The sequence below is a fragment of the Zingiber officinale genome, chromosome 7A (genome assembly GCF_018446385.1).
Source record: "Zingiber officinale cultivar Zhangliang chromosome 7A, Zo_v1.1, whole genome shotgun sequence".
Lineage (NCBI taxonomy): Eukaryota > Viridiplantae > Streptophyta > Magnoliopsida > Zingiberales > Zingiberaceae > Zingiber > Zingiber officinale.
Genome location: NC_055998.1, coordinates 122596408 through 122621571, shown reverse-complemented (window position 1 = coordinate 122621571; position 25164 = coordinate 122596408). Strand labels below are relative to the sequence as shown.

The following is a 25164-nucleotide window of genomic DNA, read 5'->3' as shown; positions in this document are numbered from 1 at the left end:
TTAATTCAAGTTTTTTATAGATCATTTTTTAAAAAAATATATATATTTAATTATTTTTTTAACAATATTAAGTTGTTCAATAATTGAGAATTTGTATAAAATCAATAAACTTATTTTTAGATTATACACTAAATATATTTATCTAATAATTACTATATAAATAAAAAATTACTAAAACGGTATTAGCACGCACGATACGATATCGAAACAGTATCGTTCCGGTCTGGGACCGAAACCTCGGCACAGGTCGAGATTTTAAACTTTGAACAAAACTACTTGCATAACAAAGTTAGCACAGATGCATAAATTGTGAATTAGATCCTGTCTAATCAAGACTATGATCTTGTCTTGGTCTTAACTTAGATTTCTAGGTTAGATCTAAATTGGACTAGCGTCTACAGTCCCACTAGGACTCGTCTTTACTGGATCTTTCTCCTCTAATTGCTTACATAACTTATCATTTGTAGCATTACTTGACGTCTGATCTCTTGACTCACCGACACTTTAGTCTGTTGTCTAGTCCTACCAATTTGTAGAATTACTTGACGTCTGATCTCTTAACTCACCGGCACTTCAACTAGTTGTCTAGTCCTACTGGACTTCCTGCCAGATATCTGGTCCTCTTTAACCTATCTAAGTTTCCTGCCAGTGATGTGGTCCTGGTGTCCTCTAGATCCGTTAAATCCTTCAATCTGCACTCTTGGTAAACATATTAGATCACATCAAGACTTAACTTTGAACATTTGACAACATCAAAATATAGGTTCAATTCTAGTGCTCCCTACACTAACACTTATACCTGTGGATAATAGCTAATTGTTTTAGTGATAGCATTCCAGGAATTGGAGAAAGAAAAGGTAAAGCCAGCAAAGTCAAGTTAAACTAACAGAGAATTTAGAGGGAAATATGGTTCTGATGAGGAGAATGTGGAGTTGAATTAACCAAGGAAAAGGAACAAATATGTGCTAACGCTTGATGTGGAGGAGCCAAGTAGTGGATCAGAACCAAGAAGGGAGTGTCTAAGATTGGGTGTAATAAGGTACCCTTCATCTTCAATTTGCAGAAGTCAATACATAGGAATTTTCAGATGCTGCACATACGGACACATACATATAGATTCTTCGGAGCATGTTCATTCCCTTATCTACTTATGTCCCTGTATGGTATGTCTGATGTTTTGATGTCCCGATTTTCTCGATGATGTTGAGAGGATAGCTTGTCGATTGTTCTTCAAGTTACTTCTAGGGGAATTGATGGGTGACTTTTTGTTGTGAGTAGATTAGAAGGAATAAATCTAAATGCCCCATAGATCTTGGTTCTTTTAGAAATAAAAACAAGAATCCGCCTTTATCTCAACCACGTCTAATCATGTCTACATTTCACAAGACTGATAAGTCTAAGTAGGTAGACACCAAAGGGATAATGGGCATGATACTGATGAACCTGTACATTTGAATATTCAAATTGGAGAGTTGATTAGGAAAGGACATCTAAAAAAGTTTGTTAGGCCTGAGAAGATTGAAAAGCCAAAGGAGGCAAGATTAAATAGGGTATTGGTGCAGAAGCACATCAATGTTATAATTGGGGGACCGACCTTAAGTGGAAAGAGTAATAATAAGTCTAAATCTTATGCAAATTGTGGAGGAAACATTCATACTTTGCTCTTCACTTAGAGCCAGAGTACAAGTTGAGTTTGGAAGCTTACTAAGTGGATGTAGGGGGAATTAGCCAGAACCATCTAGGTGTGATAGTGATCTTGCTAATTGTTTAGTCTGAAGGGTGATTTGGTCAAGACACCTACTAATTTGCTAAAATAGCATATTTCACTTTTAAATGGAGCTTTTGACCTTGTTTACTTATGAGGAAAGAAAATAAACAAAGAAAAATGTTTTCAATAGTTTTGTTTTCCTTGGAGAGAATTATAGTAGAATTTTCCTTGACTATTTCCTCAGAGGGAATGAAAGAGGGAGAGAGTTAAATTTTAAATTTTTATTTGTTAAAACATAAATAAACGTATTCCTTCTAAGCATTTCTTTGGAAGGAAGCAAAGAGGAAGATGAGAGAAACTTAAAGTTTATAGGTTTATTATTTAAAAAGTAAGCATAAATAAAAAATAATTTTAAAAATTTTAAAATCAGATTTGAGCTTCGTTGCATGCAAAAGTTAGATTTCTATCCGAATCAAATGGTACTAATACAGTGAAATCTTAGGAAAGACTTTCCACTTTTTCTTTTCCCTCTTTTTCTGCCAAAGGAAATGGAAGAAAATTACCAGTCGGAAAATCTTTTCAGTCACCTTATTTGCCTCTGCTTCGGTCTAATTCTAGAAATGAAGCTTTAAGGATTCCTGCTCTTATGAATGCTTTAATTCATCTATATTGAAGGGAATAAATTTGGAAGAAATTTACGGTTCTTTTCTTCTCTCCCTCATTTTCTGCCAAAGAAAATGGGAGAAAATTACCATTTGGAAAATCGTCCAATGACCTTATTTGCATCCGCTTTGGTCTAATTCTAGATATGAAGCTTTAAGGATTTCTGTTCTTATGAATGTTTAAGTTCATCTAAACTGAAGGAATAAATTTGGAAGAAATTTGCTTCCCAAAGCTGAATGAGCCTCACATAAGATGTAACTACACAGGAAAAGCTGAAAGAGTCTCAGTATCAGATAACTCCACTATATGCAGAGATATCAGATGCAAACTTTCCTGCACAGTCACCTTTCCACAAAGTCGCACAAGTGGCGGTTTCTGTATGTCATGAATGCTTTCTTATTTTTGTTAGTTGCATTGAATTCATATATTCTAAATTTTAATGTATCATTTTGTAAGAACAAGAATAGCCTGGAAATTGTGCCTCAACCAGCATATTCACATGCAAGGTCTCCAATTTCTTCTCCTAATTTCCAAACAAATCATGATTGGGAGACAGTTGGGATCCAAAACCAGCAAGTTGGTCCAAGTAGTATTCCTGCAAAGGCTCTGGACCAGGACATTCCTGAAACAACTGGTCCTTCCATGAGGAGGTCAGGTTTGATAATTATTTCTTCCTTTAGATGGTTTAATCAAAGTTCAAACAATTTGATTTGTGTAATTTTTGGTTGATTTAAATGATGCATTAATGTATTGTATAAGGTTCCTTCTCGACTGGGCCTTGAATTATCTTGGTTCCTGGAGTAATTTGTTATGCCTAGCAAAGTTCTATGAAATTAATGCAACAGCGCATGGCTGAACTTCAGCCACAGATATACGTTTTCTTCCCTTTGTTTACTTGAAAGTATCACAGGCTTAGAATTGCTACACTTTAAGCAACTACAATAAAGAATGATTTTGAAATTGGTACATGATGGTATCTCCAGATATTTAGATGTTATTATAGCATCTTCATTTATATTGACCACCTTTTTCTCGTGCACATGATTTGGAATATCATCGAAACATATTGTTCTGCTTGCAAATCGACACGTGAACAGGTCGAGACTAGCTGAATGAGGGTTCTCTACTAAGACATGCAAGTGTTTGGTGACCATCTTCTACAAGTGAGAGGATTCGAAACAAGTCCTCAGGGATCACTTGGAGCAGCTCCTTATAATTGGTGAATATCTTTTGTGAGCCAAGGGTTATGCAATGACTTGATACAACTCCACAAGGACTGCATTGACTCACAAATATCTCCTCAAGGACAACACCTTGTAGTGGAGTTCCACAAGGGATTTCTTTAGCTCGCAAATAACTCTGAGGAATGTACATTCTCTGAAAGTGATTTCTTCAACCTGCAAACAACTTTGGAAGGGCCAAAGTTTCAAACATCTTATGTCAACTGAGTAATAAACTGTGGAATAACATCTTCCCTCTCTGTCTCCAATTAGCCACCAGCCCCATGTGTCGGTACTCCGCCATATGTTGGCACTCTGGCACAATACTGAAATCATCTCGTTCTTATTGGCCATTGAAACTCTAGCTTGAAACGAGATTTATACCTTGCTTTCTTACATCATTATTTGCTGCCAATAAATTTTTTCCACCTTTTTGGTTATTTTTCATTACGAGACAAACAGAGTTCATTTTTGGGTTGGGGTGTTGATCTGTTTGCTAGTTGTTGCTCATTCTCATTGCTCATTTATAATATGCTGTATCATTTTTGATCTTCTTGTTAGAATAACATCTTCCCTCTCTGTCTCCAATTAGCCACCAGCCCCATGTGTCGGTACTCCGCCATATGTTGGCACTCTGGCACAATACTGAAATCATCTTGTTCTTATTGGCCATTGAAACTCTAGCTTGAAACGAGATTTATACCTTGCTTTCTTACATCATTATTTGTTGCCAATAACTTTTTTCCACCTTTTTGGTTATTTTTCATTTTGAGACGAACAGAGTTCATTTTTGGGTTGGGGTGTCGATCTGTTTGCTAGTTGTTGCTCATTCTCATTGCTCGTTTATAATATGCTGTATCATTTTTGATCTTCTTGTTAGAATAACATCTTCCCTCTCTGTCTCCAATTAGCCACCAGCCCCATGTGTCGGTACTCCGCCATATGTTGGCACTCTGGCACAATACTGAAATCATCTTGTTCTTATTGGCCATTGAAACTCTAGCTTGAAACGAGATTTATACCTTGCTTTCTTACATCATTATTTGTTGCCAATAACTTTTTTCCACCTTTTTGGTTATTTTTCATTTTGAGACGAACAGAGTTCATTTTTGGGTTGGGGTGTCGATCTGTTTGCTAGTTGTTGCTCATTCTCATTGCTCATTTTATAATATGCTACAATGGATATCTCTTTTATATGTGATCTTTGTGCTAATCGGGGCTGTGCTTGCAGTATTAAATACATGAATTATTCCTGATTTGGGCCTTAAAATTTATCCTGGTGTTTATTTGACTATTTTCAGGGATTACAGCACCTCCCAGGATGTTTCATCCCAAACAAATCAAGGGGAAACTTTTTCTGTTGAATCTAAAAGCCAGACATCTTTCAAAGACCCTGTTAGAAGTTCCCAAACTGATGACCCAGAACCAACTGCTCACCATGGAAAAGAACCTTCTGTTCATTGGGCTCCTGGAAACTCACCTTACATGAGTACAGGACAGGATGAACCAAATGCTTATTCTTACCTTCCTACTGTCCTCGAGGAGCCTAATTCTTCATTCTCTGAAGGTGCAGGAAAATTTTTTTGCATCTGAGGAATTAAGGATTTATTCCAGCATCTACATTGGTACAATTGAAACTTCTAATAATTTTTGTGGTATGCAGCTGATGATGATCCACTGCCAGCCATAGATGGTCTTCGAATTTCTGGTGATGCTTATCCTGGATGTGAACTTCATGCAAGTGGGTACTCGATCAACGGAACAACAAGTTGTAATTTTGAGGTATGCGTATTAAATTTTGTCACATCCCATATAAGACTGTAGAATTTTGCCTTTGAATTATTGACTACTGAATTCAGTCCTATGACATTAGTTCTTTTATTTTGCAGTGGGTACGATATTTAGAAGATGGCTCTGTTAAGTACATTGAAGGTATTCCTTAACTTGGCCTGGATGTCTTCTCATCTTTTTTCCAGGAATTTCTTGCTCATTACATTTCTCTATATCTCTCATGGTAGGAGCAAAACAACCTGACTATCTAGTTACTGCCGATGATGTGGACTCATACCTTGCTATTGAAGTCCAACCTCTGGATGACAGGAAGCGGAAGGTTTTTTCTTTTCTGTTGATGTGTGTGTGCATTTCATATTTAGTATTCATTCATGGTATAACCTCGAACCCACTAAGAATTAAACGTCATGCCATCATATGATAGCCTGCTTGAGTTGAAGGCAGATCATACTCCTCTCGACTTGGTTTCTCTAGTATCATGTCAGCATATGATAGCCTACTTGACTTTGTTTCTCCTATCTGCTGCCTTGATTAATCTGTGCTCTTTTAGCTAAGGGTTAGGAAAAGATAGAGACAAGGTTTTGGTTCACATCATTCATTTTAAGAGTTGCTTAGTCTGGTACGTGGAAATTAATTGCATGGTAGAACGTACTTAGAATTCTTTGTATCGGTTGGTTAGAAGAAAATGTAATTTTAGTCAACATTTTTTCACTTTGAGAGTTGTCTGGTACATGGAATGATTCAATACGTGGTACAATGTTTGAATTATATTCTCTTTTGAATCACTGGTTTGAACAAAACGTGATTCTTTGGAATTTGAAGTTGATCCTTGTATGAATGTGTGTACATACAATTTGCATACATTTGGCCAAATCATGATGCATGGTTGAATAATATGGGTGAGGTCATAAAATTTCCCGGTATTATACAACTTAGCATATTTATATAAATATCCAAATGGTAAAAGCTCTGACTTTTCTCATTACTTTCAATGTTTCATGTTAAAAGTGTAATGTGGCTACTTACCGACGTTTGCCATTCATCAGAGTGAAATGTCTAAATGAACACTGGTTGAAACATTCCTGCATTATCCGAATACTTATTCTATATTAGTACTTTTATAATCCTGGTGATTTATTTAATCTAACACAGACTCTTTTTTCTTACTCTAGGGTGAACTTGTAAAGGTTTTTGCCAATGATCAAAGGAAGATAACTTGTGGTGAGTAACAAATTTTTATTATGTTGGATTTTCTTTTCCTTTATATCATATTAGCTATTGCTTCCTCCCGAATGTTTGCCAGCTTATTTTGCCGAAGTTTTGCCAATGGGGATGTATGACCTACAAAAGGTTTATGTTCTGAAGCAAACAACTTTTCTGTTTTGAGATGTTTGTTTGAGATTGAATAAGGAGATTGACAATCTGTCAGGAGTCTCAGGAGTTAAGTCGGCAGTATATTTATTCTGTAGAAGAAGACAAGTAATACTGGTTTAAGCATCTGCAGTTTGTTACAGTAACACGGAAGCATAAACTTTTTCATGTATAAGATTTGGTTAAATTTGTTTTTACCTATTTCATTGGGCCTTCCTCTAGGATTGTTTACTTTGTGGGAAGATAGGAGGGTGAGGGGTGGAGGGAAATGACACAATATGCACATGTGATTCCATATGTAATTTTGTGAGCCTCTCTCTCTCCCACCTTCCCTTCCCTTTTCTACCTTCGTAAACTCAGCCCTAATATCACTTGCATACTATTTCCAGATAGAATTAACTATATTACAGTGAAGATTTGCTAGTTCCTTATTGCCTCAGTTTTAATTATCAGTCAAATGATTTACTTTTGATCTTTATGGCAATTATATAAATTTAGTTTTTTTTCTCCTTGATTGTTCACAGATCCTGAAATGCAAGAGAAAATTAAGAGAACTTTGACTAATGGGCATGCAACTTATGATGTATCATTATCGGTACTTTACTGCTTTCCATAATTTTTGCATCTCTGTGATTTCATGTACTATTAACGTTCAAGAGCTTTACCTGTTTCACATGTTAACTAATGCCAGACTAGATATCTTGATATATGGGAAACTGCAATTTTGGCAATAAAGAGAGAAGGCTATAGCATAAAATGTATTGGATCACGTGGTGGTGTTGTTACAGAGAAGTTTCAGCAAAATACCACAGTATGATTTTTTATTCAATTATGCATTTGGCTCTAAGTGTACTCTTCCCTCTCCACCAATGTCTTATCCTTCCTCTCTACACGTTATTTGTAATCTTATGCTCTTATTTTTTATTTAATCCCAGAATATGTTCAGTTGTAGATGTTTTTATCTATTTTTTGGCCTTTTTTATTTAATTCTACTACATGGTCTTGTTGGTTAGGTTAGTATCTTTGAACTGCGTTGAAGTAAAATTCTATCATTGATTATGTTGTGCTTGCTGCAGATCTCCATTCCGTATGGACATCCCACAGAATTTCTAATTCAGGATGCTAGCGGGGATTATCTACTAAAAACAGAAGAGAGTAGTGTGTAAGTTAATATATCTGTATACACCAATTCTAGGTTGCTTATATTATATATAATTGTGAAAATTAGGATTCTCATTGCGCAAGTACTTCCCTTTACTTGGGTTTATTACTTATTATTGCTACTTTGCAGTTGACACCCTAGATTATGAATTATCCACAATTAGTTCCTTAACACTCTTGCACAAGTTGGTTCAAAGATATCATCAAGACTTATCTTAAGGATTTTGCTAGGACTATTGGAGCCAAAAAACATTGTGGCAATCTCATTTGATTGCACTTTCGTCCCTCAATGTCTCTGTTTTGTCATCTTGTGAAACACTAGACTATGAAGGGAGAATGATTGATGTAGGTGTTATGAGATTTCTGAGATTGTATTATGGGGAAAATAAAAATCTTATTAAGTTTATTTATTCATCATACACCCCAGAATATGAATTATTTATAATTAGGTCTGTAACAATATGAACACTTTTTTTCAGCGATATATTACGCCACATGATACTTGGCACTATGGCATGCACAATTTAGCTATCATGATATTCACTCTCTAATGTCTTATTGTTGAATTTTTCAGGTCGAGAGATACCATTGTTCTGACATTGAGATTATTCATAGTGATGGTACCTACTTGACTAAATACATTCCTAAATCTCCTTTGCACAGGTCTTTTTTGTCCATGCAATATCAATATGTCAAACCTGACCATTTGATGCACCTTGTTTTTTTAGGTTTACAATTTTTTTCTTTTGTTCTAAGATTCAATTCATTTATTTGGAAGCTAATTAAGAAAATCCGAGTAACTTTTTGGAAATTGGTTTGTTGTTCTAAGGACAACAATACCACGAGTGACTGTAATAGCATGTAGTTACACTGCTCAGCTTGGTCTTCCCTTTGTTTTTGGAAGATATTCTATCATAACCCTGTGATGCTTACTATCTTATCATCTTTAGTGAGCTTACGCTAATCAACCTTCAAACTACCACTTAATGTGTTTCTTTATACATTTTTGCGATCACAATTTTTGAAATAGTTGTTTTATAATCTCTGTATCTAGAACCCATCATTTCCACGTTGTGCTTCCATTGAGAATCTAAATTCTTTGCTTTATAAAGCATGTAGTTGCTTTATAATCTAAATTCTTTGCAATACTATATTCCAAAGAGTACTCCCAATGTTTAGGAGGCGCACAAACCGTCTCCCAATAGCGTTTGCACGTCATCCTTTTCTAGCTGTTTCAAATTATTTAGCATTTCCAATTGAAATTATAAAATCAGTTGCAGTTGTATGAATATATTCCAAAGACATGCAAGCTTTTGTTAAATTTTGATTGGGCGATAAACAAAAGCTTATCGTGTAAGTAGGATTTAAGAAAGGAACTAATCTTCTTTAATACTCATCTTGCCATTTCCGCTTGTTCGTGGGCATACACGAACTCATATATGTCCTTGCTGAGCTGGCTCGTCTTCATTGTATTTTTAGTTGTCAATTGATAATGAATTGGGTCTTTCTACATCTTTTTAAGTCTGGAAAGACTGGTCTGAGTTTATTTATCCACATTTTTTCTAATGTTGTTTGTATGGGACAAACCTATGCGCCTTGATTTTTCTTTGGCAAAATGGTTATCCATTCTTGTAACCTGTTCAAGGACAGCTAAATGAGGTTTCCACTTGCATTGCAGGCTGGTGAGAAAAGAAAAGGGAAGAAAAAGAGTATATTTTTCAAGTAGAATTTACTAACAAACCAAAGGATTGATGTATATTTGTTTTTGTTTTTTATTCTTTTTATCCTTTTGGTGTTGTACTCGGTGTACGCAAGTGAATTGCTAGAAGGTAATCACTCTGTGCTGCCATTGTGTAAAATTTATTTATCTATTTTATTTTAGCGAGAGGAAGCTTTCTCAACTTAAATTTGTTTGGATATACCCTAATTTATATTATGTGATGTATAATAGTATCAATTGTAACAAAAAAAAAGTGATTATATTTACTCTAAATGTTCCTCACAGTTTGACTGTCAACATGTTTCACCAAAGTAGTTCATCATATTTATATCAATCAACGTATTGCCAAGGACTTGTATCAATCGACATAATACCAAGGCCATGCCCGTACAGTTATAATAAACCAAAACTGGTAGAACGTATACTCATAATAAATCATAAAAACATTTAAGTACTCTAGGAACATCATATTTTTTTGAACAGCTAAATATCCACAGTATTTGAATCTTTTATTAATTTTTTAGTACACTTAGAGCCCCCTTAAGCTTAAGTTGATTAAACAAAAGTATCATTTTTTTTTGTTAGTGTTTTATTTAACTAGCTTATTAACCTCACCAATTCATCTTTTGTGATTGCCCGTAATCTTTCACTCGAATTGTTTAAACTTGCTTTAAATAGACTAAACCTTAACCAATTAAGACCATGGCACAATTATGATCCTATACAATAACTTGGCACACTTATCACAAGATGTAGAATAAACAAATTAATGTGACCCAAAAAGGACCATAAATCAAAATTTACAAGTTTATATGAATTTACTTCTCTATGAATCCAAAGGAGCTAATTATACAACAGAAACAAAGCTTCTATGTTGAACAACTCCCTTGACACTGTCCGTCCTCGCAAGTTGTTCTCCCTTGGCATGCTTGTTTTGTCCGCGAGCAAGTGCTGCCGATCGGCTTGGAAGTAAAGTTTGTGCAGAAGCAACAGATAGCTGTACAATTAGTATCAACTCAGTAGATTATGGTGTTGGAACTGCATGGTGGACTTTCCTTGTAAACTGACTAACCTTCACATCAAGTCGAGCAGAGACCCCGACAGTTGTTGGTCTCACTGATCTCTGTCGGATCATGTGACAGTAGTCGGGATCTTCCGCCTTTCCCTCATACCTTATCCACTGAATCATGTTGTGGTACATTGGGAAGAATCGCATCTGGATTGCTGAATAAGTGAAGTATGGGATGACGGCCGCGGTGACGACAAAAAGTGTGGCAATCCAGTAGGAGGGGGCTGGTGCCAATCCCTCAATGAACACCAAGTATGCTGTGGTCGATATGGAGGGAGGAATGGCTCCATAAACAACTAGAAAGAGGTACCATACGGCAATGCTTCCCCAGATGAAGATGTGTTGTATCAAGGTGAAATAGGTGATGTACAAAGCCATTTGGCAGTTGACAACCCAAACTACACACGTGTACATGACGGCGCCAAGTATCTCAAGGCCGACTACCTGACCACCTCGACGGAAGGCCTGATGCTGCATAGCACTTATACAGAAGAAGAAGATGATGTTGGCATTGCAAAGGCCAAGGAACATCCAGCCAAGGATCCGAGACCAGCTGAAGAGAACATTTTGTACACCTTCTTGGTAAAGCATGGGGAACTGTATCGAAACATAGTAGAATTGGATGTTGTCAAAAGGGTAGTTGAGAATCTACTGTTGTCCAGTTATGGACTTACCTTTAAACAAAATCTAGCTGAAACGTCTTGGTCAAAGACCCCGAGAGCGATCACTGGAAGAGAGGTGAAGATGACATTATACAATGACAAGAACCAATCGTTATAAGCGGTTTTTCCAGAAAAAGATGCGTATGCCTCATACAAGAAGAGCGTGACACCAAAAGTAATGTTCTTGTAGAAGAAGTAACATATCTGCAAATTGTTGGAACCTGTCAATTCCCAAATTGGAAAGAAGAGTGCTTCAACCTTGTAGGAGTCGAGATCAAACCATTGATGAAATCCTCCGGTAACACCAGTGCCCATGCACCAATAGTAAGCGTTCTAGAAAGCGAAACTGAGCAATAGCAACATCACTGGACATGACAGCCTGAAAGTTATGTAGACCTATTCAGAGTTGTTTTGAAGATGCAACACTAAGGTAATAAAATAGAACACGTCGACCTCAAGAACATAGGCTAAGGTACCTTAGTGTTGCATCTTCAATACTTTAAGATGCAACACTAAGGTACTAAAATAGAACACATCGACCTCAAGAACATAGGCTAGTGATTTGGATACTCATGCTAGAGTCTGAGTAACATAGGCCACACTGACCTGCATTCCTTCAGCACCACTGATTCCAATCCCTATATCAGCTTCCTGAAGCATGCCGACATCATTGGCACCATCACCGATTGCTAATGTCACCTTACGAGTACCGGCTTTTACAAGGCGCGTGACCTGAACAGTTTAGTTGGTTTTTCCATCACAAAAGACCATGAGGATTAATAGAGCTAAAGAATCTGCTAAACTCACAAGTGCCTTCTGCTTGGGAGAAGACCGGCAGCATATAACAGATGCACATCCCATTGCCAGCTCCAAGAACATGTTCTTGACATCATCTTCCAAAGCATATCCAAGTGACTTCCCATCGATTATCAAGGCAAATGAATCTGTATTTGATGAACCAAGGAGTTTCTTCCCTTCATGTATCTGACGGATGACACTTTCCTTCGAAGCCTGAAACAGCAATACCAGATTTGCAGATTGAACCAAATCAACAAGGTCCTTTCAAAGCAAGCTATCCATTAGTAACATCATAAAGTATTCAGAAGCATATTGAAAGATCGAATAACATGAGGTTGGTCAGCATATTAAAAGTCCCTAATTGAATTACCAAGGCCTCTTCAGTAGCTATTGATTTCCCATTGGAAATATTGTCATAGAGTAGAATAAGATAAAAAAAATATACTAAAGTACCTTAAGAATGGCTTCCTTGTCCCCATCTTTCTCCAATTGAAGTATTTCTGGTGATTCCAAAGTAATTATTATCTGTATCATTCCTTGCCGTAAAAGACTACATGCGAAGCTGCAAGGTATACCAAAGTAACTATGAGGATGCATAGAGACAAACACAACTAAGTAGTCTAAGTATGAATGGAACAGACGCATAAGCATACCCGATATTGATGGCTGTTTCCATTTTGTCACCTGTCAGTACCCATATTTTGATTCCAGCTTGGGCTAGCTTGTCGATGCATTCAGGAACCTGTGAGCCATTAGAATTACAGGAGAAAATGAATTAACATTGTGTGTGATAAAGAAACAATGATTCAAGAACCTTTGATACCTACTCCATTTTGCAGTTTGTCTTCAACAGCTGTGGCACCAAGAAGAATCAAGTTCCTTTCGATCATATCTGCAGCTTCCTCAATCTTTTCTTCTCTATCAGCACTGACTGAATTCTTAGCCGCTGTGAATTTCTTGTTGAATTCCATGTATTCTTCTTCATCGAGCTCACGGTATGCAAGAACCAAGGTCCTCAAACCAGCATCAGCGTACTCATTGATTTGCTCTCTAGTACTTTGCTCGAATTCTCTCCCATCTTTAGCAAGCCTCTCAAACATCACACTGAACAAGTAAACAACCTAATTTATACAAACTATTGTAGTTACTGTGTGCATACTAACCACTAAAGTGGCTCCTAAAAATTGAAGGAAATGGAAAAAACTATAGCGTTTGGTTCCATTTTCATTTTTTGAAAAACACGCATTTTTCCTTTTCTTAGAAAATGACTTTTAAACATTCTCTATTTTCCCATAAAATAATCTCCTTTTCCAGAAAACAAATATGGAAATTACCAACCAAACAATGTTTTCCCTTTTCTCAGAAAATAAAAATGGAAAATAACCAAACTAAATGCTGCTTAAATTTACAAACCTGTCAGCACCTTTACTAAATAGCAGCAGCTTCCCTTCTTCATCTCGAACTATAACTGACATACGCTTCCGTGAGCTACTAAACTCCAAGATATTCAGTAGAGTATATGACCTGTCAGAAAAGATCATACACTTAAGTTTCCACTAGTTAGACTATTCCGGAATCACATAGGACATAATGTGCAAGAGTTACCATATGATGTTTCTTACCTGTCGATAAGTTTCCCTGACAATGGATCAAGCTCATGCAGAGAGATACTTGATTGTGTCCTCTGATAAAACTCAAAGCCTAGTTCCCTGGCAGCAACAACAAAAGAAGCCTCGTCTGGTGATTCAGCTTCGTATGATATCTTTCTTGTCACCTCATCAACTTCAGGTATGACAGTATGGCAGATCGCCAATAATCGAAGGAATTTATGAATGACATCAGAGCGAGGCTCATTAATCCAGTTGCCATTCATGATACGCTCATCAGAGAAATTAAAACCTTTTACAGAAGGTTTTGCAACCACATGATTTCCTTCAATTATTTGCTCTGTGTCTGGCTGATCGACCAGCAGTGCTCCTTTCCTTCTAGCCATTGCTCTCTCAACTTCAGTCACACCATGTCCATAAGCAGTTCCAGCTATTGAGCACTTAATAAACTCCATTGAGTTACAAGTTAGAGTCCCAGTCTTATCTGATAAGATTGTGTCTACTTGACCAAGCTCCTCGTTCAAGTTCGATGTACGAGCATGAGCAGGCTTGTCTGATTCTTCGTGGTACATCTGGATGTCTTGATTGATAAAAATGCTTTGCAAGATCTTGACTATCTCAATGGAAACATATAACGAAATAGGAATGAAATAGCCATACAACATCATAGCTGTTAAAAAGTGCAGCACTGCTGCACTAGCTGCTCTATCTGGATCAAAGTAAATGTCAGAATCATCCGGTTTGAGGTACCATCTATTGTCTCGACGCGAATCTTTCTTAGTTGATATGCCAAAGAATACCGAACCGATAAATGAGATGAGGACTAGGAATGACAATAACAGGTAAATAATCCTGTCTAATTTTCTTTCAACTTTGCTTCTTTTGGATGGGGGGCTTGTGGCATTCTGCATGACCTTTGTGTCATGACCTGTGAAAACAACAGCACCATAAATGTAGTCGGTGTTACGCAACTTTGAATCTCTAAGAAGAAGCTGCTGAGGTGCAAGAGAATACTCTTGGTCCTCATTCTCCATGGTTCCAACAAAAGTGTAGAGGTTTGCATTTGGATCTTCACATTTAATTATTGCTTTGAAGCCACTAAAATCGGTATCTGTTTGCAAACCTGCAGTCACCTCCAATGACTGTTTTAATTTCAAGTTTGTTTCTCCATCAAGGTTCATAGTTTCAACATAACATATGGCATCTTCGTAACTGGATGAAAGCAAAATAAGGTCCGCGGGAAAGAATTCATCCTTCTCTACCTTGACAATATCACCAACCCTAAGATTCTTCCACTCTGTGTCACTGAACTTGCCTTCTCCTTGATGCACTTTGACCTTTCTATTGTTCACCTCAATGTCCTGTAGAAGAAGCAATGTTGATTAAACATCAAAAAAAAAAAAAAACAAATCTAACTCGGATAATCCAAATAGATAGAATGGTCAAACTAAATTATAACTTCAAAGTTGCAATTAAAGAGATATATTGTCTAGTGACCATTTCTATTATAGAAGTTTGTCCAAAGAATAACACTTCAGCTATCCAACTTTGCAATAAACTTTGTCTTTACTGGTCGAATCAGAAACATCAATAGAGCACAACAAAAAACTCATCACATATCACTAAATGAAGAGTCGTCAACTTTGATTAGCATCATGGTAGTTGTCGTAGTTGCTAAATGAAGCAAAAGAACAGCATAACGTCCGAAACAATCCGATAAGCCAACAGTTACACAGTTTAACGTGAAAAGAGCTAGCAAGCGACCTGTTGATATCTCCGCCAGTCCTCGATGGCCTCCTTCAGCATCGTGGCCCCAATCACCACAATTAGAGGGAGAATCGCACTGACTGCAGTGTACGGAGCCAAGGGAGTGAAGGCAAGGCAACCTGCAACCAGAAAGTACATGTTCGCAACTCTTCTGAACTGCTCGAACAAGGACTTGGGCAGGAAGGTGGCCAAGGTGTACTTGGTGGTGGAGACATAGTTTGACACATAGTCCAGGTTCGTGGCCTCGAAGCAATCTGGATCATTGGCGAAGACCACGCGCGAGAAGCCGGGGCCTCCAATCTGGCCCTGGCCTTCCTCCGGCCTGGCCCTGCCGCAGGTAACGAAGGTGTACAGTTTACTGAGGCGAAGAAGCCTTCTTCTACTCCTTCCTTCCATTTTTACCTCCTCCACCAGGCCAAATCCGGAAGGAAGCTACAGCAAGGAAATTTGAAGATAGAGAGACGAGGAAAACTGAAGAGGAAAAGAGGGGGACAAAAAGTAGCCTCCTTTAATTCACTGGAACTAATTCAAACCCTGGTCCCCGGTGACAGAGTCATCACGAAAAAGCCTCCTTTGGAAAAAAACTTGCAAAGCTGCAAAACCTAAACCCCATTCCATCTCCTTCCAGTTCATGATCAGCACAGCAAGGAGATGAAAAGGTAGAAGAAAGAGAGGGAAGCAGAACGACCGATCAAACGTAAAATCCCACCAAAGTAAAATGAAATAAAAATCAGTCCTTTTAGATTCCAGAAACGCAATAATTCGCCGATAGCAGCCTTCTTCCCAATGGACGTCACGGCCGACGACGGGAAGACTTTGAAACTACAGAACGAGAGGGGAAATGGGGAATCGCTTCTCGGAGAGGGACACAGCAAGCCGAGATGGATTAACCCGCAAGGCAAAGTCACATCCCGCAGACCTTATTCCTAATAAAAACTGGAGCTTTCGGAGCCCAAATGCAGTCGCGATTTCTAGAAGGTCAACAGGGCCTTGCCTGGCGACAGCAGCCACAACTAACCAGCGTGCGCCCAACGAGAAGCCGCCACAGCTCTTCCATTGCAAAAGCTGCGTTTTTTATTCCGCGATCCGGTTCTCGCCTCTCGAGACGCCGCCACGAGGGAACAGGGGACGCCGAGGACGACGGCAATCTCTCGGTTGCGAACACGTAAAGGCTTCTTCCCACCTGCTAAACTTCGATAGGAGAAAATAAAAAACGAATCTTTTCGATCGTCTCGTCCTCCAAGGCTCCAACTCTCCCAGATTTCTTCACTGATACAGTTAACGGTCAAGCAAGGATAGATTTATTGTTTATCATTAAAACGCCTACCACTTTGGGCGGTGACTTTGATCGTGTATATGATGGTTGCTCCCGTAGATTTTAAAGTCAATTCTGTTAAGTTCTTAACAGGTATAAAAAAATTTATTGGATGGCTGACTTTTTTTATCCTGACTATGAACATCAGTGAATCGTCGATGAATTGATTTTGTTGTTAATTTAATTATCAATTATTGAATAATAAGGAGGATAATGATGTGGCTGGGAGCATGGACGGATCTAAAAATTAGAATTGTCCTGGCCATAATTTTAGATATAAACCTTGTCTTAATTTGTATGCTTTGGTCTCAAATAATTAAAGTGATAAGTGTTTGACAAAAAAATTATAGAGCACTCAATTTAACTTTTAATTTTTACTTCATTTTAATCTCGTTAGATAAATATCAATATTAGCTCATATTTAATATCAATTATATATATAATTTAATTATTTATTCACAGATAAAAATAATTTAAAGATATAAAAAAAGATAAATACACTCATTTATATGTGTAAAATTATCTTAAAGATTTGTCTACTATCAATCTTTTCTTGAGTTCATTAAAAAAAAATATTTTACCATTTTAATATAATCCTAAATAACACGAGTAATTAATTTTTAGAATTATTTAAATTAATTTAATAATTTAATCAATTAAAATCATTTAATTTTATTATTATTAAATCATTTATTAATTACTTGACAACTTAAATTCACATTTTAATTTTTTTTCTAATTACCAATGAATTAAAATTATTCTCAATCAATCAAAACTTTTCTTCAACCTTTTGAATTACAATACTAAATTAATTAATCTGTACCTTTTTTCTTTCTTTTTTTTTTAAAACCAATAGAAATTAATTCATACTCATATTTAATTAAACTTTTCTTCTTTTCCTTTCGTTTTCTCCATCGCGATGCAAACTAGTGGAAACTCTTGTTACTTTTTTGCTTTCCTTTCGTCTTCTCCCTCAACAGTAACTTTAGAACATCGGAGGAAGGAAAGCTTTCATTACTTTTACTTATTTCCCCTTCGTATTCTCCCTTGCAATGCAAAACCAACTGAAACTTCAGAACCTCGGAGGATGGAAAACTTCCGTTGCTTTTTCTTCTTTCCCTTTCAACCTCTCCCACGTTTTGGCCGAAGGTGATCGCTCAATAGAGACAACCAAGGAATGATCCAAGAAGGGCTGGGCTATAGCCCAAGACAACCCTTGCTTGGATCCGTCTCTAGCTAGGAGAACCAGAAATGGAGGATTAAAATGATGATAAAGGATTTCCAGTGTAGTTATTCTGATGCTCAAATTAAAGAATGAAGAAGATAAGTACTAGAGTGTTAATATACGTAGATGTGCATATATACTTGGATATCAGAAAGGATTATCTTTTATAAAGAGACTACGAACTTTTTTCTTCCATTCTCATTCCCTATTATTTGTTACTTAAAATAATCCTAGATTTGCACGATAATTTAGTTTTTTCCCAAAAATTGTCATGTGTCCTATGTCACCAAGAGGTCGAGAGACCCGAGAGTCGGGAGGCTAAGGAGCTAGGAGGCCCAAGAGGCCATGAGGCTAAGGAGCTGGAAGTCCTGAAACTTTCCTCTGTTGGAACCACCTCAACAGGTTTTACCAATCTTCTCTTATCTACGTGGTATATCATTCCCCGGATCACAAATCTCCCCTTCAAATCTAGTGGAAGGAGGTGAGAGTCCGAGTGATTAAACTGTTGTGTAATCAGAATGATCTCAACTGTCTCGACTGCTTAAGTCATGTGGCAGATCCATTGTATATTTATGAAAAGATTAAGCATTAAATGTTAGTATATCTCAGTCATCATATCCTTAAATGCAACCACTCTTTTTAATCACGTTGTTTATATCATACACCTTGATTCCTAAGCCCAAAATGTACCAATGAACCTCTGAAATTGTATCACATTAATGTGATGGGACTCACAGTAGAGAAGACTAGATGTCTTTCAACATGTAATGATTGCTCTTGAGTTATTATTTATCTCATGTATTTGATCCCATGGTAGAAAATTTGTCTCGCCTTTGTAACAGTAGAGATTCAACAGTCTCTATTGAATGAGTCAAGCTATATTAGGTCAGATAAAAATATTTCTGCACACACTTGCTAATTCTTCAATCATCATTTCTTTATCTTCTTCGTCTCCTTCATCTTCGAGTTTTCCTCTTCACCCAATAAGTTATTTCAATTTGTCTTATGATTCATTCTTTCACTAGTCCTTTGGTAGCGCATTCGTTGGCCGGAGAATCTTCTTCCACTCTCTGGTATAGATCTACTGCTTTGAGTTTTATTGATGTACCCTAGATCGGTTGAGGATGGCTTATGGGGTTCCGACCGATCATCTATTAAGGCTTTTGAATGACAATGATCGGCCATACCTCCTTCTTCAGACTTTGTAACCTTCTTCCGAAGCCAAATGTTGAGCGAGATACGCTTCCCTATCCTTGTTTTATTTATTAAAGTGTCATGATACTTTTGCATCGTATTGTCATAACTTGACCCCAATTCTTTTCGTATTTTGACTGGGATAGTGATTCTTTTCCACTTGTATTGCATTCCACTTTCTTCTCGCTTCTTTTATTTTTTTTCTTTTACTCGAAGAAGATAGAGGATGGGGTCTTTTTCTCTTCCCAGTTTGAGATTAATTTGATCAAAAAGTTTCCTTCTGTTGGATTGTAAGCATGTGAGGAGAGGGGTGGATCATATATTTTTTGAAAATAGAGTTATTTTACAAATTTAAAGTAAAATTACAGCGTAAAGTTTAAACTAAAAATAACACAAGAAAAAACTTGATCGATTTTACTTAGTTTAGAGCCTTTGGTGACTCCTACTCTCAAACCTAGTTTCCGCGGACCTATCGATGGGTAATCCACTAAACGCATCTTCCGGAACCACCAGAAGAGGTAATTGAATAGAAAGATAGGGACTATGAACCTACTCAAGGCGCCTTCAAAGCTCTCGAAGGTGCCTCGGGTACTATTCACCCGAGGCTTTTGTGCTTCTTTTATCTTGTAAAATGTATTAGTCCAATACTAAAACATCTAATCTACAAAATAAAGTTAGCCTAAAAAATAATAAGTAGTAATAATTAGTTCCTGTCCTTCCAAAACTAGGAACTAGTCAAAGTCTCAATTTAGGAATACAAAATGGACCTAAACTGGACGAGCGCCTAAAGTCCAAACTTGGACTCGTCCTCACCAGAAATCTCTCCTATAGTGACTTACCTTCACTTTACAAACTTGTAGTCTATTGACTAATCTCTCGGCCCACCAGGTCTTCTCACCAGTTGTCAGGTCCGTAGACCCAACTGGACTTCGGCAACTGTCAGGCCTCGCAGACCTAGCAAGACTTTCAGCCAAATATCAGGTCAGCCCTTTGACCTATCTGGACTTTGCACCAACTATTAGCTCCTCAGACCTAGTTGGGTTTCATCCTAGTGTCAGGTCCCCTAGACCCATTAATCTCTACACGCTCGGTAAATATGTTAGATCACAAAAACACATAATTTAACTCGTTTATCATTCATCAAAACTTGAGTTACACCGTTAGTGCAAATTGCATCAACAATCTTCCTCCTTTTGATGCAATCACAACCTAAGTTAAAGTTAGAAAAGATATGCAAAAATAAAATAGTAATAATATAATTCAAGAGAAAAAATTAAGTAATTTCAATTTTCATTTTGTTCTTTGATCATTTTAGGTTTAAGATTTTTAAGACTTATTTTGTCTTTTTCTTACTTAACTCTTACCCTCCCCTTTAACATTCATAAAAAATACATATAAATGTAGCAAATTATGAAAATTATAATAAAACTTTTAGTAAGTATAAAACTGATTATAAAAATCTATTAGAGGGACGAGTTAATAAAAATTTCTAAAAGTTTTCAACATTTTGAGATTTGATTTTGTAAAAAAAAATAAACCATTTGAAAAACTAAATTTTGTAAGAATTTTAAAAATTATTTTTCAAGATTGATTTCAAAACACTTGTTTTTTTAAACTATCTTTCCAAAATAATTTTTGAAAGGAGTTTCAAAGGATTTGTCCAAGTAACATAATTTTAGAAATATTTATAAAATAATTTTCAAACAAAATTTAAAAGTTTTATCAAAAATATTTTTTTAAAGAAAAAAATAATGTTTGCAAGAAATTTATAAAACTTTTTAAAAACTTTCCAAATATTTTTGAAATATTTTTTAAAGTATGTTTAAAGCAACTTTCAAAGCACTTGCATTTTATTTTTCAAAACATATATAAGAATTTTTGTAAAGTAGTTTTGACAGATATTTTATAAAATATTTTTTACAAAGATTAAGTAAAGTTTGTTTTGTTAGTGCAACTTTTGAAAGTAAAATTTTACAAAAAAAAAGAGTTTGAAATACCTAGCCAAACATTTTTAAAAATTTAAGTAAGTTTAAAAATTCTCTTTTTGTAGTTTTCAAAAAGTAGTAAGAAAGGAAATCAATCATTTTGAAAGTCATTTTCAAATATCCTCCCCTAAATTTGATATAATTTTAAAAAATAATATTTATCTAAAATTATCCTTAAATGTCTAACCATTAGTTACTGACTAACTATCAGAAGATAGTAATGTTCACTTGGTTAGTCAAGTTAAATACTAATGTCCAGTTAGAAATTCTTGAAAAATGACTACTTAACTTGATCAATGTACTATTATATTTTTTACCCAAACTTATATTGATACACTGATATAAGCACCTGAAATCCAGCCAATAGGCCTATGCATCTCATGTCATTCTAAGTTTTTGAATACACAATCAAGGTAAACACAATGTGTTTGTGAGATGGTCATTACCTATATCTATAGGATCATGCTTTCAAAGGAAGTGTCCTAGACTAAGGTCCAAATAAATTTTAAAATACTAGGAAAATGAGAATTTTTAGAAAACATAAATAATGAGTTTTCCTAAAATTTGCAAATCACTTGAAAAACATATTCTACTCTAAAAAGGAATTTCCTAGAATATCCAAATAGAGTGGCAAAAAGTAGCTGAATATATAGATCAAGTCAAGCATATGCACAATATATATAAGTGTGTTGAATACAATTAGATCTAGTTATCATCAACAGGTGGAGGTGGAGGTTGATCGATCACTCGTAAAGCTCGAAGGATTGACTACATCTATAGGTCTAGCTATCAAAATCCGGTGGTCATCTCCTCTCAGAGAGAGGTAAATTTGGTGGTTATCTCCCCCGGAGAGAGGTGAAACCCTCCAAGACAGACTATCGGATCTGTGCAAAAGAATCCTCAAGTCTAGCAAGTCGGTCCTCTCTATAAAGGGGAGTCGAGGCTGGGTCGAGGTCGAGGGTTGGGTTGGAGAAATCCAAGAGCTTCTCAACCGTAAATAATGTCATTTCCTCCCCCTCGGCCAAAATAATAGGTGGGAAATCCTCCTCGGCCTTGTTTGGAATGTCTGGTTGCGGTCCCACTCTCCAAGACAGCCCCGCTGAGTAGTAATATCTATATGTACTAATGCAAGCTAATGTTCACCAATCTCATCATATGCACTAAGAGAAGTAGACATACCCTAGGTCATATCTTTCCCTATGGTTGAAAATATGAAAGTCAAAATGTGACAATAGGGCATATGAACTTGTCGCCTAGCGATGAGACTAGATGCATGAATGACATTCTGAAACATGTGCAATGCAATGTCGATGTCTAGGCACTGGCATAGTGCATAAAGGAAGAAAGAGTGGGAAGGTTGCATCATCACAACATCGTGAGATGTAATGGGCAAAATGTAGGTGATCAGAACTCGATGCAGGACATAGTCTTCAACCCTAAGAGAGAGACCTAAAGTCAGTAATAGTAGGTACTCTTTGTTACATTACCGCAAGTACACGGTTACGTGGTCAGTAATATAAAAAATTGTCAAACCCACAGAGACTGGTTATAAGAAGTAGCGATTTCTCATGGAGAATTAACTAAACAATTAATGGTTGAGAGTCGCGTGCTAAGTAAAGAGAAATGAGATTGAGAAAAGAAGAGAGAGAGAGAGACTTGATTTAGAAGATGTTCTAGGGGTTCGATTTTATTGTGATATTTATCAATGTATCATAGTTCACCAATTGTCCATCCTCGATTCTCATACACTTGTAGGAAGCTAAATTTATTACCAACTCTTCTATGTAGTGGTCAAGCTGGAATGCTATTTGGATCAATATCTCATACTATTAAATAGAAATGATTCCTATGAAGTCTGGTAACGAGTCACCCTTGTCACTAGGGCCCCTTGTTTATAAATCACAAAAACACACTTATACTCTATAACCATAGAGATAAAGATAACAATCACGTTCAATTCCCTACTTCCTTGTGGGGAATTACTTCTCCTTTCAAGGTAATGCCCTAAACGTCTGGAAACGGATTATCTCTGTCACTAGAACCCCTCGATCATACAATTTGAGGCATTCCCCCTACGGGATTAATAATTTTATACAAGCATTCAATAAAACATGATAATTAAGCTCAAACATAATGCATACACATAATATCAAATAGATACAAGGCATGATAATGTCATATAGATAGGAAATTGGCATATACATGAGTTCTTACATCGATCCACATCACAATTACTCTTTTAATCCTAAAACAATAGATCTACTCCATGGCATGAAGGAAAGAATCTAAAGACATAAGAATTGAAAATATCAAAACCCAACTAGAAGAGGAAGGAAAAAGAAGCTTATCCAATTACGTTGAGTGATCTTCGGATCTAATCCTTTGCTTCTGGTGTCAATGAGATGATAAAAATGACTTTGGAGCATCGAACAACGATTGAGAAGAATATAAATCAGTACCAAGATGGATCTTCCAAAGAGAGAACCTTCCTCCCCTTGGAAAGAGAAAGAAATCCCCTTAAATAGTGTTGGGCAAGGGCCTGGCACGACCGTGTGGCATCTACATGGCCAACTTTTGCTTGTTCTTTGGTCAGGTGACACGGTCATATGGATTCACACAGCTGTGTTCTTCTTGGTCTTTGATGATCCACACGGCCTTATGGATTTCACACAGTTAAGGTCTGTTTCTCCTCTGGAAGGCCACATGGTCGTGTGGCTTCACACGGTTGTGGCCATCTCCTCCTCTGCTTCTTAGTACGGCCGTGTGGAATCACATGGCCAAAGTCTTCTCCACCTTTGATAAGTGGCATGACCATGTGAACTTCACACGGCCAAGCCTTTTGTCTTCGCTTGTTCTCCAAATTATCTATGAGCGTTGTTTTCATCCTAAAAGTGGCTCTTGTCAGTAAAAAAGCACACAAAGAGTAGCTCTTTGATAAAGAAAAGTAATTATATTGAACATATGATAAGAGGTGTAGAAATTCACAGATCAAGCACAAATAAAGTACGCGAATGTGCTTCAAAGTAGTATAAAAGGTTATATAATCTATGCACATAATGCCCCCAGACTTGAACTTTTGCATGTCCTCAAGTAAAATGTCACAATCTAAATTCATGTGCTCCTATAATGCATTATAATCTCTAGTGTACTTGCCTAATTCTATCAACTAGTTTCATTAGTGAGCATGATTGTGGAGTAACTTAAGTATGACCTAAGCATAAGTTCTTGTGCACAGTGCAATAAGAGACTCAAATTCTTCAAGTTTTAATCTCTGTCATAGTCAAGTAGTCATCCAATTGAGTTCCTAATGTTCCCGGTGATAGGCACTTACCTGCCACACACTTAGTTCATACTTCTTAAACTACACAACGTTTCAAAGGACTACTTGAAATGAAGAGAAACATAATATTTATTTCCCCAATAACCTAACTCGGTCTCAAAGGGATAAATTATTAGTTTCCACTCACGATAATTATTTTTTTATCCCTTCTTCATATGATTATTTTTTGGTGCTTTAAAGTTGTAGCACTAACATAAATATAAATTTGTAAATGCAAATATAGGGATTTTAATTTTTTTCAAATGAGTTAACATGATTTGAGATCATCCAGTAATCAAAATGTAATCCAAGAAATCACCATGAGAACCAAAGTACTAAACAAATAGGATGAATCATGACTATTCCAAAGTTATCCAATATCCAAGCTTAAGTAAAATGGAGATAAGATCCTCAAGGTTAAGCCAAATCTCAAACTTATCTCTGTATAATACTTAACTCATTTCATACTACTAGAGATAGAGAAAAGAAGTACACTAAATACACTAGCACTATCTCTACAATAATATGAATCAAGAAATGGATGTGTAAATCATTTTACTATTAGACAAGTCAACTGTAATGTGAGGAT

General features: G+C 36.4%; 2 protein-coding genes across 2 annotated transcripts in view; one reads left to right on the top strand and one right to left on the bottom strand.

Moving 5' to 3' along the window:
• LOC122002309 overlaps nt 1-9821 on the top strand; it is a 28633-nt gene extending 18812 nt beyond the window's left edge. The window contains exons 10-21 of the mRNA XM_042557438.1: nt 2638-2748; nt 2828-3021; nt 4893-5158; nt 5255-5373; nt 5481-5523; nt 5610-5701; nt 6555-6603; nt 7278-7348; nt 7445-7564; nt 7830-7915; nt 8489-8534; nt 9593-9821. Of these exons, the coding sequence (XP_042413372.1) occupies nt 2638-2748; nt 2828-3021; nt 4893-5158; nt 5255-5373; nt 5481-5523; nt 5610-5701; nt 6555-6603; nt 7278-7348; nt 7445-7564; nt 7830-7915; nt 8489-8534; nt 9593-9640 (1245 nt within the window). The 3' untranslated portion in view covers nt 9641-9821. The remainder of the gene's footprint in view (nt 1-2637; nt 2749-2827; nt 3022-4892; nt 5159-5254; nt 5374-5480; nt 5524-5609; nt 5702-6554; nt 6604-7277; nt 7349-7444; nt 7565-7829; nt 7916-8488; nt 8535-9592) is intronic.
• Nucleotides 9822-10387: 566 nt separating this feature from the next.
• Nucleotides 10388-16829, bottom strand: LOC122002308 (putative phospholipid-transporting ATPase 9). The gene is made up of 12 exons (XM_042557437.1): nt 15535-16829; nt 13786-15131; nt 13577-13687; nt 12991-13267; nt 12817-12905; nt 12617-12725; nt 12173-12376; nt 11972-12097; nt 11646-11744; nt 11378-11569; nt 10707-11300; nt 10388-10631 (listed from the first exon to the last, which is right to left on the bottom strand). Exons 1-12 carry the CDS (start codon nt 15931-15933, stop codon nt 10482-10484), a joined length of 3696 nt encoding a protein of 1231 aa, XP_042413371.1. The 5' UTR covers nt 15934-16829; the 3' UTR covers nt 10388-10481.
• Between the last annotated feature and the right edge of the window lie 8335 nt (nt 16830-25164).